The following is a 15,594-nucleotide window of genomic DNA, read 5'->3' on the forward strand; positions in this document are numbered from 1 at the left end:
AATATTTTAACGTTATCGATATTTATTCAAATTAATTTTTATTTCTCGCACATCTCAGTTCGATTTGATCTTTCTCGTAAAAATAAGTTAGATTTAATATAAAAAGAATATCAAGAAATAAAAACATTTTTTACCTTTTAAAATTTATTATTAAATTTATTTATATATTTAAATTTATTATAAATTTATTCTTCTAAGAAGAAAAAGATAATTATATATATCTTTTTAATTTTCTCTGGATAATAAAATTTTCTTGGAAAAATGAAAATTAAGTATTTCTGTATGTAATCAATCTTTATTCAACAAATTAATTTTTCATTTATCTCTCTCTCTCTCTCTCTCTCTCTCTCTCTCTCTCATATAAAAATGTGCTGAGAAACTTAATATAAACATCGAGAAGCGAGAAATTTTTTTGACTTTTTAAAAATTGCTTGTATCTGCGACGAGATAACGTTTGCTTGGCTTTTATTCACACGACCCATTAATTTCCCTTTTAATTCGCGGCGTGGCGTATCCTCGTTGCGAAGTAACGCGGAAAAATGAGATAAAATCATACAACAGCGAGTATCCGCGATACCCTGCGATACTCGGATACTGCGATACCCTGCGATGCGAGTCTCGTCTCGTAGTAGGAGTGGCGATAAGAGTAAACACAACGGAACCAATCGTCGAAGAAGGGTGGTCCAGCCGCTGTTTGTCTTCTCGACCTTCCTCCGCTCCGGGGATCCGCCGCGGAATCGCATGGAAGAGCCTAAACGCCCGGTACACCCGCACATCCGCGGCCAATCGAATGGAGGTCCATCGTCAAGCCGGAAGAGACGAGATCTCGCCGACGCGGCGATTAGATTGCTCCGGTTCTCTTTTCGTGCAGTTCTAAATTAACAATCGCCAAGAAATCGCGCGCGGAAACGCCACGTGCCAATCTTAATCTCCAGTCTCGTGATTCTTGCTCTCGGAAACTTTAAACTTTTCGCTTGATAAAGACTCCATAGTTTTATCATATAATATCATAATAATTATATTATCAATATATATATATATATATATATATATATATATATATATATATATATTACATTATCGATAATAAATATACATTTTGTAAAATTGATATTTAGTTTATTAATTTTCTATAACGGCTCACCAAGAGAAATTGTGTAGACGTACATTTCGAAAGGATTTAAAATCTCAACGCAGACGTTTTTGCTGCTCGAATTCTCCTCCGACGATCAACGGAGACGTGCGCGAGTAAATAAACAAAATAATTGCTGGATCTTCTTTTCTGACACGATTCTACAACGAGATTGCCCGTGCCGGGCAATGTGAGCAGCCGAGTAAATAGAAAAAGAGAAACGATTGACTGATTTCTTGTGGTGTGGGACGCTACCATGCTCCGTGGTAAGAGCAGGAGCAGGTCGGAGAATAACGAAAACAACGAGGGAACGGAGATCGGAAAACAGCGGAGACCGAAGTGTGCCCGTTGCAGAAATCACGGCCTCATCTCGTGGTTGCGGGGTCACAAGCGGGAATGTCGTTACCGGGAATGTCTGTGTCCGAAATGTTCCCTGATCGCCGAACGGCAGCGAGTGATGGCTGCACAGGTAAGCCGTACATGGAAATTGCGAAATTCGATTTTGCAATATTCTATCCTTCAACTAATTCTAAAAATAAATTCTTTGTATGTATACAAATTTTATATATATATATACATACCAATAGTTTCCGGTCAATATACATAATAATTTTATAATAATTTTGGTCCATTTGTTTTTTAATTTATTTTTTTATTTATTAGTTAATCGAATTCTTATTATAATTAACTTGAGAATTAATATTTTAAATACTAGAATATTTTAAAATTCTTGTATAAATCTTTATTCGTAAAAATTTCTCGCCTGAGCAATACAATAAAATTATTCATTGGTCGAGAATTTTTGGCAGCCACTTTATATTTCATGTATACCGACATTAAGAAATCAATCACATTTGTAATGAAAATGATGATTTTTTTTTATCAAAACAATTTATTAAAAAATTAAGTGAGCACTTTTAGTGTGCTAATAATGCATCAATTAATTTTTCAATTCTTAATACATATGATTGAGTTATTCGTGCGCATTTCTTTTCTTTGAAATATTAGAAGCACCAAGTAATTAATTATAACATTTATATGTGATATTTTTAAACACATACAACATTAAAACTTTCTAAAAATGTTAAAGATGTAAGAATCACTTAAGAATTTTTGTATATTTGTATAAAAATTAAGTAATGAAAATTAATCCGAGACACGAATAACCTATTGTATATAATAAAGGACCGAAAAATCATCGTATTGAAAGTTAATAAGGGTAAGTCAGTAAGGATAAAAACGACTTTGCTGAAGTAATCCTAAAAATTTAGTTAGATTTAAAAGATTTACATAGATTTAAAAATAATTTTATTGAAATTTTATATATATACAGGATGCGTCACCAAAATCCGGACAAATCGAACAATTTCTTTAAACAAAATGTTTTTAATGAAAAATTAAATATTACAAAAAATCCTTTTACATGACACTTAAGAGATCCCTATAGAGCACAATTATTTGATATATCTCCCATTAACTTGAATGACGATCTCTATTCTCAGTCTGAAGCGTTCGCAGGCATGCTGTAACGTAGCGCTGTCCATGCCGATGAATGCTGCCTCAATAGCAATCTTTAATGACGTCACATTGGGATGCCGAAACTTGTTTGTGACCCTTTCAACTACGCTCCATACGTAGTAGTCTAAGGGATTTAAATCTGAGCTGTTGGGAGACCAGAATGGAGCCGAGGCGAGCAACTCGGCTTGTCCTGGCAGCCTCAGAGAGCATCTGTCGTATCTTTAATGTGTACGAATTGTATCGAAGGTCCTTCTCGACAATCCGACGCATTGTTGGCTCGCTTACATCAACAATCGATGCTAATTTTCGCAACGATTGTCCTGAGTCATCCGAAATCAGCGCTTGAGCATTTCAACGACTGCGGGAGTCCTCGCGTGCATTCTTTCGAGTGACTCTTCCTCACTGGCATACTGGAATCTTCGTTGGACTGTTCTAAAGCCGTATATTTTGCCGCAACGTCATAAACGGTTGATCTTGAGTATCCAAAGAACCGAATTATTTCCGTTGCTGAGCGCCCAGCGCAAAGGCTTTCGATGATCGGCTCTTCGATTATACTCCGCACTTGGTTTCAACATCGCGGCCATTTTGAGAATGATTGTTTACTAGAAGCATGAGGCTTTCTCGGACGCCAACAACAACCTCTGGCGGAGACACAATATAGCGGAAAATTTAAATTGAAATATGTCTGGATTTTGGTGACGCACCCTGTATATATTGGATGTGCTACGCAAATTTTCACGACAGTGTCGTGTTCAGTGCGAGAAAATCTTCGAGGTATGTAATATTTCAAAGAGGAAAAAAAATGATTTTTTTTATTGAATTTTGCAGTGTAATTATGCAAAAATGTAAAATTCAAACAATTATAACTTGAAAGTAAGTGATCACGAACTAAAATTTTTTTTGAAAACTTTTAAGTTGTTTTAGTTCCTTCATCAAAATAATTATGTAAGAAACTCAAGTATGATAAGCAATATTACAAATAGACTGACAAAATTATTTTCAAAATCTGTATCTAGTTAAATTTTTAGCTACTTTAGTAGAATCGTTCTTTCCCTATGAGTCTGATCCAATTTGTCATTTGTCTTTCCTTTTCGATTTTTTGTCCAATATCTTACATATTTCTTAGCACGCATTCTCCCTGAATTCTTCTCTTTGTTTATTTATGCAAAATAACGGACAAAGTAACATCGTTCTACCAACAACGGTGCCATTATTTATTTGTATCGTTTTACGAGTCTCCTCGCTGTTTAATATTAGAAAGTTTATACGAACGACGCGATCCGAAATGTCAAATCTGCGCGATCATGTATCCGCGAATGTATGTAAATGTCACGGATCTCGCCCCGTTCATGCCGGCCGTCACTAATTCAGTATGCGCGAGCATGTTATCTCCGCGCTTTGAGTGGATCGTGTAGGGAAAATGTGAAAGAAAAATGTCAATTCGCTGCACGCCCAGTTGAGCGTGATTAACATGCTTCCGATATTTTATTTCGCACGGTTCACCCTTCGGTATTTAAAGACACACTCGATCGGAGCTCGTTATCGTCATGTTCTGCATCCCTTTAATGAAAAGAGAATCGCGTCTCTCTCTCTCTCTCTCTCTCTCTCTTTCCCCCACAAAATGGAACAAATGATAGAAAATCGGCGAGATAACGAATACGTATATAAGAATAAAAATTTCCAACTTCTGTCAACACTTTCATGGATTGGAATTCTTAATTCAACATTTAACAGGGATGATTAATTTTGTGTGTCATGATTTTTATTTAACGGTGGATCTACTGAATCCACTCTCATTTATGTCATAAATATTAAACAATTTTCTTTATGTTATACATCTGTAAATTTTTTGATTATTTTTATTAAAATATGTTTTGAGTAAAATATATTTACTACTAAATATAGATACTAAAATTTTGTACAAGATTTTATGTCCTTTTGGTTCCTTAATTAATGAAAGTGAGCAATCAGTGCGTCATTATTTTTATATCGATTGCTATATGTTTACTCCCCGGAGCTGACAATAGGTCTAATGGATCCATTATAAACCGCTTTGTTGAAAAATGACAAAAAAATTTAGTTTTCTTTATAATATTGTACATATCTACCTCTTAATTACGTAAATTAAATGGACAGCGTATGTTACAGATTTTGGCATCAGCTCCGGAAGGTCAAACGCGAGGTTTCCTCGCGTTTTTCCGATAATCAAGGATTTATTTTCTCTTAACACAAACAGCCAAATGCGAACCGTGTAATTGCCAGACCAGATCGAAATTCGGACATCGCATGCATAACGCATCTCGCGGTCTTCGTTCCCGAGAGAAGAGACAGGAGCGACAGGAGGGGGCGAGATAAATTAAATCCATTAACGCTCGGGATATAGCGTTTCATTTCTGTTTGCATAGGCATTATGACACTCGATACTTTGTTTGCGGCGAGACTTTCGATGCGGTAAGCGCGCGGGAGCGAGCGGCGTTTAAACGCTACCCCCTGTATCTTGGAACGAAAATAGTCGGACAGACCGAGAAACTCACACGGGTGGTTGCGGTCAAATAAAACATGCGTTCACGACCGTCCATCCGGCAATAATCGCCGGTGCACCGCGCAATTTTGCCGCGGAAACTTTTGCGCCGCGCGTGAACTCGGTTGATCCACGATGATTAACGCTGTCGAAAGTAATATCAACAGCTCAAAGAGATATTATTGGAATTATTTATATATATGCGTGCGTGCGTGCGTGCGTGCGTGTGTGTGTGTGTGTGTGTGTGTGTGTGTGTGTGTGTGTGTGTGTGTGTGTGTGTGTATGCGGAAAGAATAGTTTTGCTCAAGTATTAAAAAATTTAGCTAGACAAGTCTGTCTGTTATGATATGTTATTTTGAATAACAGTAAAATTGTTGTAATGAAATGATTAAAATCAGACATATGTAGAAATGAGGTAATTTCAGGCTTTCTATTTAAGGAAAATTTAGCTGTACTACGCGTGAACATTCGAATACAACTTAATTCTGACGAAACGCTTTATATTTAATATTTTTATATTAAAAGTGTCAGAGTTTGCAAATTATCGCCGTGTCGTGATCCGTTGTTAGTACCAACGTTTCGTGAAATGATTTCTTATCATTCATCTAAACTTCGCTTGTCTTAGGCTGGGTTTTCACTTGACGCTCATTTTCAGTGTCAAAACAGGTCACGTGATCAAAATCAATGCTTGATATTCGTCAATTTCTATCACGTGACTTATTTTGACGCCGAAAATGAGCGTCGAGCGTCGGCATGAAAAGGTAACTCCGAGACACTACCGTGTCTCCAGATATCAGTTACGCTCCTCGTCCTGATAGAGTGAACGATAAGATTCGCGAAATAACGCGAAACGTTGGCATTAGCAATGGATCACGATAATCCGTAAACCCTTTGGTACCTCCGAAGAAAATACCCATAAAAGTCTAACGAAAGTGTGTACTTCTACATTAAAATAAGTTAGAACTAAAATAATTTGTTTTTCTGTAACATATAACATTTGGCTATTTGATTATTAGAAAATAATATTTTAAAAGATACAATTTTTACTAAAAAATACATATTTACTGTTTATTTATATTGTATTTTCATTAATGTGAAAAATATAAAGTTTATTATAAAGGCAATTTACACCGTAATATGTATCTAATGTGTCAATTTATCAGGGCAAGAAAAGAAGTTCCCTCTATCATGTTAGTACATTTTAAACATAATAATTAATTGTTTAAAAAGTTCAGGTAGCACTTATTAATTATTTTATATATGTTTATATACAGTTCCTAAACGTATCTAATATTCTACAAGTGTAAATCAACATGCGCTACTGGGAACCAAAATTGTGAAAACTGTGCCAACGTTCCAATCTCCTTTGCTTCGGCAAAACTGTTCTTTCCATATACTATTAAAAAATTTCGTGTAATATTGCAATAACAATAATTAATTTTAAAGTCCACAGTTAAAGATGTATATTCATACAATGTAACACAATGTTACACTACAGGCAAGTGAAGTACTTATAACTTACAAATGAAATTATTCTTCTTTATAGTAATTAAACAATTTGCAAAAACAAATTTACAAAAACAAATTTACAATTAAAATTAAGTTCATAGATTTACATGATAATTCGCCAACAAATTACATATAATTGTTTCATAAGCAATGCTGTCGATATGTACGAAAGATGCAAAAAAATGCAAATATATTACGTGTGATGTTACTATTATGAATTATATGTATAATATTGCAAAAATTTACATACAAAAACTATAAAATAGTATAAATGCTATATATAAAAATTATAAAAATTATAAATTGTTATTGTATTTTTCTAATATAAAGATATATTACACAATTAGAGATAAAAATATTAATTTTTATAAAAAAGTACAATTTTATATATTTTCACTATAAATTGTGTGATTTTTATATATTATTTATATGTAATTTTAGATACTTTTTTTACAGAGTACGTATCTATGTATAATGAAATGTTGATACGCAGTTTTTACTGAATTTTACGTTTGTACCGCAAGAAATTGACACTTATTATTATATAATATAATAATATAATCTCATAAACTTCAAAGAGCATGGAATAAATTATTCTTTAATAAACATCGAGGACACGTCATCATTAATATAAATCGCAATATTAATTGTACACTGATTGAATTTTATGTCGTATGACTCATCGACGTATTTCCCTAAATAAAACTTTGTAGCGAATGCTTTTTTGTAACAAGCAGAGGAGAGAGAAACACATGGCGATATATTGACCCGTCCCGAGTGAAATCGGATAGTTATCTCTTTCGGACTTTGGTGATCGTACGGAGATCGACAAGAAAATGGGATGAAGCTGGCCTAGTAGATTCTCTCCAGCATCAGCGACGTGAAAGATTATTGCGGGTGGTCCAGCTTGGAATAACAGCGTGGTAAATGCGGCCCATACATAAGCGACAGGTCCATTTATAAGTCAAACGCAATCATGATCCATCACGATTCGATTGTTATGCGCTATGTATAAGAATCTTTATATACGTTGAATGTTTCGCCATATTAATTATAGCATGGAACTCGATGAATCGATACGAATATTTTTACTTATTTATTTACTTATTTATTTACTTATTTTTACTTATTACCATATTTTTACTCGTTCTCCTCTTTGTTATTTTATATGACTTTAAATTATCTATTTCTAATGTCTAGAGAGAAATATTTTATATCGAGATATTTTCTGTTAGATTTATACATTTTAAGGGACTTATTTATTATAGATATAGGTATACATTATTCATATATTAATATTTAATATTTAATGAACTATTTTCAGCATATGGAAATATTTTCAATTAGAATATTTTTTCTTATATTCATGTATTTTAAAAAATCTGTATATATAAGGGAGAATGGAGTAAGGACCTATATTTTGTAGTTTTTGTTCTCTATAAGGCGTAAATAAAGTCGGATCGTAAAACCGATCCGTTGGAAAAATCATTTAATTTCCTTCATTTTTGCTTTAGACCATTTTGATGTATTTCTCGCCTATATTTAATTATAATGGAAAATATAGAAATACTTTTTCCGGTCCAATTTAGAACCAATAGTTCCAAATCAGACATTCCTATTTTTATTGATTTTTAGATAGAATTTTAAAATATTTTAATGTGTTTTTGTTAGTATTGAGTAAAAATGAGTAATTTAACACAGTCTAAGATAAAAATTTTATTCAGAAAAAAAATTAATGACAATTTATATTTTATTAAAATTGAAATCAATAAAACTCTATTAATCTGAGTCTGATATTTTATTGATTTAATTCTTTGGACCAAATCTGGTCGGCTGATCATCAGTACTACAACCAAGCCTATAAGTTATCTACTGTATTGTAGGTCCGATTTGGGCACGAATTTTATTTAAAAGGTATTAAAAATTTGAAAGGTAATTGATTTAAGATAATTAAAAAATTAATTCCTTCCGAATTTTGGAACAAATTTTACAATAAACCGCAAAAATGATTACAAAACGCTTGATATTTTTGAATTCTATACTCTTTAATTATCTTAAATCAATTACCTTCTAAATTCTTAACAACCTATTAAATAATAATTTACAAAGATTTTCTTTGTAAAAAAAATTTTCGCAATACATATTTCTGAAAATACATATTTGCGTCTATTTTATGAATGCTATGACAGAGAACTATCAAACTGCTGTCATATGTCTTATAAAGACTTTACATTATAAATAGCCCGCAAATCTGCTTAATCGAATTCATTTAAATTAAAAAGGTCCTATTTGGAATACAGTCTGATTTAGGCCACTCTCCCTTGTATACATATATAATATATATATTCTCTAGTATTATCAATTTCTCTTTCACGATATCTTTCTTTGCTTTTACCAGAATCGTGCAAAATACGTAAGATAATTATGTCTTTGTTAAAATTTATTGAATTTTTAAGAAATAAGTATATTAGAAAAAATTAAATTTTTTTTTGGAAATGGATTAAAACAGTTGTTTTCGGGAAGGTTGCTCTGAAGAGACAACAGGCAGCCGAGGACGCAATCGCTCTTAAAATGGCAAAGGTGGCCACCGGACAGAAGCTCGATCGACTTCCGCCAGGCAAAATCTTCGGAATGTCCGTGACTGAGCCGAAATCTATGGTGGATCAAAATGAAAATGCGACTCCCGTTACAAAGAAACTTGACGGAATTTCTGAGGATACCAATGATCTTCCACGTGTATCGACCGATGACGCTTTACCTGCTCGTGTTCAAAACTGTTCCGTACGTACAAAACAGAATCATCAGAAAAAAATAACAAAATGTGACAAGTCAATTTGGATTCATTGTTAATTAATTCTTTGAGAACGTGCGATTACTTATATTTCCTTTTTTATTTATTGTTTTCATGTAACTTGACTATTGGATTAATTTAACTAATAATAATGATGATTTATATTCAAATCTGACGTCAAAGATAAACTTAAAATGACGGATTCAATATTGCGTGGACAAAATTAAAAAAAAAACCAATTTAAGCAGAGAAAAAATCATAATAACATAAAAATGGCATAATAACTAAAATGGCTCCAAAATAATTGTTAAAAATCACTTTTCATTTGATCAATCACGATTCATTTGAATGTAATTTAACATTATCATAGCTTATTGTTTTGCTTGGGTCATCTCATTATCATAAAACTCAGTTTTAGAGACTTTAACATTGCTAAAAGCAATATCAAATTTCCAGTTTCACTTTACTTGAAGCTGATTTATTACATAAACAATTGGTAACTGACCCTTAGAAACGGATCACAACGAGTGATTATAAGTGCATTAACTTCCAAACTTTAACAAGCTTGTGAATGTAAGCTTTGTGACACGAGTTCTTCTTTCATTACCCTTTCGAATTTTGATATTTTTAGATTGTCTAATGCACCCTTGATTACAAAAAACGTGTTTAATAAAATGATATCAAATAACACATATTCGGTTTACAATATTAAGATCAATCCTGGTAGCTTCAATACAAAATTTGATATCTCAAATACCAACGAGAAATGGCTCATTAATCTGAGTAAGGTTGACATTCCAAATAAAACTAAAATAGTTTTACAATTGGGTCAACATTTTAATTTATCTAATAATTTAACGAACAAAGAACAAATTACACGTGAGTTCATTAAACACATCGAACATAATTTGTTTAAAACTGACGAGGAAATTTGTAAATCGGTCAGAAATGAGACATTCCACATCCTCAAGTCAATTAATAATTGTGATACGGAATCGGCTGAAAACAAAATTATACAAGAAAGTATAAGAGAGGTTAAATGATTCATCTCAGAGAATCCTGAGATTTTAATCATGTGTTAATCAATGAAAGCGGACAAAGGAAACACTACGGTAATCATGAATCGTGAAAATTATTGGGAGAAAATGTATAAAATTCTTAATGATCAGACGACATATAAGGTAATAGATAAAGATCCTACTAATAAAAATAAATTTAGAAATTAGGAACTTATTAAAAAATTGGAAAAACAAGGGATACAGTGACCCAAGCATATACAAAAATTATATGTTTCTGATAGTGAACTTCCGAGATCTTACGGACTGCCAAAAATTCATAAAGAAGGTCATCCACTAAAATTAATTGTTAGTTGCATTAACAGCGCCTTTTATTCACTGGCGACCTTCTTAAAAGAAATTATCGATAATAGTAATAATAATAATTTTAGTTATGTAAAAAATAGTTATGATTTGGTTGACAAACTTAATGGAAAAGTTATCGAAAGAAATTTTAATATCATATCATTTGACGTGGTCTCCATGTACACTAACATTCCTAGGGATTTAGTATTAAAAAGCATTGAATGTAGATGGAACTGGATTGAAAATAAGACTTCGATTCCTTTGCATGAGTTTGTTAAAGCAGTTATGATCATAATTAACTCCACGTTTTTCAGATTTGATAAAAAAATATTTAAGCAGATTTTTGGCATGCCAATGGGCTCTCCTCTATCGCCTATACTAGCGAATATAGTCTTACAAGACTTAGAACAAGAAATTTTCACTATAAATAATATCATCTCTCCGTTTTATTTGCGATATGTCGATGACATTGTGTTAGCTGTACATGAGGAAAAGATTGAAGAGGTTCTAGATTTATTTAATTCATACCACGACAGACTTAGATTTACGGTTGATTTTGGCGATGAAAACGGTATTAATTTTTTGGACGTTAAAATAATGATTCAAGAAGGAAGCATCATCTTTGATATGTATAAAAAACCTACCAATTCGGGGAGATATTTAAATTATTTTTCGAATCATCCATTAGCACATAAAAAGGGAGTAATCATTGGGCAGCTTGATAGAATTTTAATGTAGTCCCATCCCAAATTTCATGAAAAGAACATTTCGGATTTAATTCATTTCACACTCTTCTCAATAATGGCTATCCTCTCAAATTCGTATTTTCGACGATTAACAATAGAATAAAAACTTTGGAAAATAGAACTAATCCAGAAAAAAATCGCGAAGTAAATAATAATGAATATGATTCCAACAAGAAAAAATTTTTCGCGATACCATACTTAAGCAAGGTTTCTGAAAAATTCAAAAAACTTGCAGATATTCATGGTTTTAATATAGACCTTATAAACCGATGAATAAATTAAATACGATTATAAAAACAGGAAAAGATCCCTTGCTTAAGGATGACCATTGTGGGGTAGTTTATAAAATTAATTGTTTGAATTGCGAATCGTCATATGTTGGCTAAACTAAGAGAAAATTAAAAATTCGTATTAAAGAACACAAGACTGATATTAAGAAATCTACTTCTGAGATATCAGTTGTTTCACGTCATCGTGTGAATGAAATGCATGAGTTTGATTGGGATAACATTGAAATTTTAGATACAGAACAATCATTGATGAAACGAAGAATTTCAGAAATGATATACATTAAAAACCAAATAAGTAGGATCAATAAACAAAGTGATACTGAAGGTTTGCCTGATGTTTATCTTCCTCTTCTAAAGAAAGATCTCTCTCGCACTTAATAAATAATTCTAGAACTTTCTAAACTATTTGACTCATGGATATAAATAGCGGAAAAATATGTGATACGACCAATAACAACACATAGTGTCACGACAAATTTCTATCTGTGTAATGATTATACTTGTAATTCATCAATTTATTTTGCTGTAAAACAGGTAATGTTTCTTTTGTTTTATACTCCGTTTTAAAAGATTATTAATAATAAAATAAATTATTGTAAATTAGAACCTGGAAATTCTCGTTCTACACTTTTCACTATATGACTTCTGACGTTCTAACATTATGATATGAAGCAGCGTCGCATTGATGCTAACACAATTTTTACAATTATAACACACGACGATTGAATTTTATTCCAACTTGATGTAACTCTGCGTCTTAAGAATATTATTAATTTTACTGAAGATGGCCAGATTATGGCCGAAACGTTTAATGTTTTTATTGTAATTCGTAATGCAAGAATAATTAAATATCACTAACTATATCTTGTGGTTCTTTATACTCTTTCTTTTCATATTTTTAGATTGTATTCAAATTCAGTAATCCCAAGAACTCATAAAACTGAGTTTTACAATAATCAATAGATTATTTTTGTGTTATTCAATCCATCATATTGGATTCCATTTTAAATTCTAAACGTTTAGAATTCTAAAGACAAAATCAAACCTTAAAACTCTTAGAAAACAAACTGGTTTTCCACAAGTTACTTTGTTAGAAAGCTCCCTTTAAAAGATTCTTCTACATAATTTCCTTTTCTACATAATTTCCTCTTAGGACAACTTGGAAACCTCTTCGAGATCCAGAAGTTTCCTCTTCGACGCCGGCAAGCTAGAGGGAGTCAGGGAAACCAGCCTGGTATCTCAGACCTCCGTGGAAACTCTAGCCCGCCTGTTCCCGAATACCAAGCTGTCGGTCCTGCAACTGGTACTGCAACGTTGCGGTCAGGATCTACTCAAGGCAATCGAGTACTTCGCGAGCGACAACCTGGGCATCACCGAGCCAGCGATGTCAACCAGTATCAGCCACACATCCTCGGCCTTCCGGCCCCCGCAGACGATTGTTGACAGCGCCATGGGGGAACAACAGCAACAGATTCCCGGCACGATGCTGGCACCGATCTATACCAGTCTGTCCAGAAACGTCTACGGAGATGCGGGTTATTGTCTACTGAACATCGTGCCGACCGAGCAATTCGCCAAGGGGACCGACCTGCCGATTGCGAAAACGGCGGTCGATCAAGAGACGGTCGCTCTTAATTTTCGCTACAACAATTACTTCACTTCCGGCGTGCAACAGCAGCTGAGGGATGCACACATGTGCGCCCAAGTGGCGGCGGATCGGCTGTCGGCTGCCAGATCGGCGGGCATATTGCATCATCTGCCACCCGCCGCGGCTGTGCTGCCGAGCATCCCTTGTGTGCAACCCAATTGCACGCAATGCAACTACAAGTTCACCTAAATGTATTTCTCTAGAGAGGTATAGCTAACTGTATCGGTAGATTTGATTGCAGAATAGTCTTTTAATATTAATTCTCCTAAATAAAAGAAGTTGGAGAAAATATATATGTAGGGATTGAAACATTTCATAATTTTTTTTTCTATTTATATACGAAATTTACTTTAATTGAAAAGTATTATAATTACATTATTTACACATTATCGCTTAGAAGTTTGCAGCAATCTATAATTTTGAAATAAAAATACTATTTTTATTTTTAAAATTTATTTATATTTTTTTAACATACACTATTACAATAACTTATTATATTTTAAACAACGTAAACTTTTGTATATTTACAATATTAATAAGTAAAATTGATTAAACTTTGTTTTCAAAATTTCGAGGTGAACTTTTGAGCGATATAGTGTATGTTCCAATTACAGTGTTATGATATTATTAATTGAGTTTTGACTCGTTGTACAAAAGAAAGAACGGTGTTATTTAATTTTCCGTGAAAAAATACATAATGGGGAATAATTGAAAAGAAACGCGCAACAATTGCCTCTCTTTCTCTCTTTCTCTCTCTCTCTCAAGTGGTTGCTCGGGGGGAGAAAAACGGTATCGCACAGAGGATATCGGACAGAATGAAATCCATCGTATTTGTCGAAGTAATAGAGCGTCGGTAATCTAGTTAGAAATATTCGATTCACCACATATAAACAACGCCAGCCGGTCAATCGTACCGTAGCCGCGAGCGATTTACTTTGGCTTTGGTTTTAGGTGCAAGAAAAACAGACCGAATTCCCCCTCGCGAATCCTCGCTCCGTCTTTTCTCCCCTGAGAGGATTCGCGGTGTCGCGTCTCGAATTACAAAGCACGCGCAAAGAAACTTAATACCGTTATCGATCGTGGAAATGTAATACCTCTTGCTCGCTTGCTTGAAAAATTGAACGAGACAAACCTTCGTCGTGTTGGCACTTGAAATTTGTTTACACTCATATTCTGTTCGATCCTCGAATAAAGCATTTAGCTTTGAATACGCAGTATAATCATTATCAGAACTTAACAGTATTAAGCGGCGTCTACAATGAGCTTTTAATCTCGAAACATAATAGAAGTAAATTTAAGTTTATTGATCAATCGAATGAGAAAAAAATAATCGACTATGATCGATTGATTTTTTATGGCTTAAAAAGGTGCGATTTTATAAGTATATTCAGATATTGTTCCTATTCTCATTAGTATAATCTCAAAACATAGAGTGGGGGAAATCAGATTCCAATATTTTGTCACAAACATCTAAGTTTTCATGGAGAGTAAAATATTGGAATATGCCAAAATGTTGATAGTTAACTAACGCTAGGTTTGTAAATCTCGTGAGTACAAAATTTGTCGAGAGATACTTATTCTTTTAAGAATAAGAGATCAGAAAACTTAGAAAAATAATTTACAACCTGGTACTAAGAATGAAGAACAATTTACATTAGAGACAAGTATTTAGCGCAAATGCTAATCGTTCACGTACCCAATATACATATTCCATAGTTCGATCACACCGGACTATCGAAGATCATATTTGAGCTATGTTCAGATTCCTACTCAGGTATCACTCCATACTTGTTTACTGAATATTAAACAAAGACTGAGGAACACCCGGATGGAAATCCAAACACGCTTCTAAGTACGGAAAAAGCGTTCTATTTTTAATTATAATAATGAGAGTCAATATCTGGTTATATGTGTAATCATTACATATATAAAATATACTAAAATCTCGATGTAGAGCCGCTTTAACTTTTCAATTAAAGAAGGCATAGGGCAGGTCTCATCAACTCCGACTAACTTAATCAACAGATTGATATATTGGAACTGACCAATTGCATTTGCGGCAGAATTAACCAATCACA

The 15,594-nt window shown here is 33.2% G+C and overlaps 1 protein-coding gene and 1 long non-coding RNA gene across 2 annotated transcripts in view; one reads left to right on the forward strand and one right to left on the reverse strand.

Moving 5' to 3' along the window:
- Positions 1-15,594, reverse strand: part of LOC147907660 (uncharacterized) — a 54,270-nt gene that overhangs the window by 10,376 nt on the left and 28,300 nt on the right. The gene's annotated exons all lie outside the window — the stretch shown is intronic.
- LOC105154996 (doublesex- and mab-3-related transcription factor A2) lies at positions 1,201-14,245 on the forward strand. Its single transcript, XM_011070853.2, has 3 exons — positions 1,201-1,601; positions 9,204-9,461; positions 13,022-14,245. The coding sequence occupies exons 1-3, from the start codon at positions 1,389-1,391 to the stop codon at positions 13,703-13,705; spliced, it is 1,155 nt and encodes a 384-aa protein (XP_011069155.1). The 5' UTR covers positions 1,201-1,388; the 3' UTR covers positions 13,706-14,245.

The sequence above is a fragment of the Acromyrmex echinatior genome, chromosome 13, assembly GCF_024713525.1.
Source record: "Acromyrmex echinatior isolate Ae372 chromosome 13, ASM2471352v2, whole genome shotgun sequence".
NCBI lineage: Eukaryota > Metazoa > Arthropoda > Insecta > Hymenoptera > Formicidae > Acromyrmex > Acromyrmex echinatior.

Bases quoted from the DNA above. Each gene is read 5' to 3' on its own strand.
- LOC105154996 (XM_011070853.2), top strand. From the start codon at position 1,389: ATGCTCCGTGGTAAGAGCAGGAGCAGGTCGGAGAATAACGAAAACAAC. The intron at 1,602-9,203 runs GTAAGCCGTACA...GTTTTCGGGAAG, and splicing joins AGCGAGTGATGGCTGCACAG to GTTGCTCTGAAGAGACAACA. The intron at 9,462-13,021 runs GTACGTACAAAA...ATTTCCTCTTAG, and splicing joins CTCGTGTTCAAAACTGTTCC to GACAACTTGGAAACCTCTTC.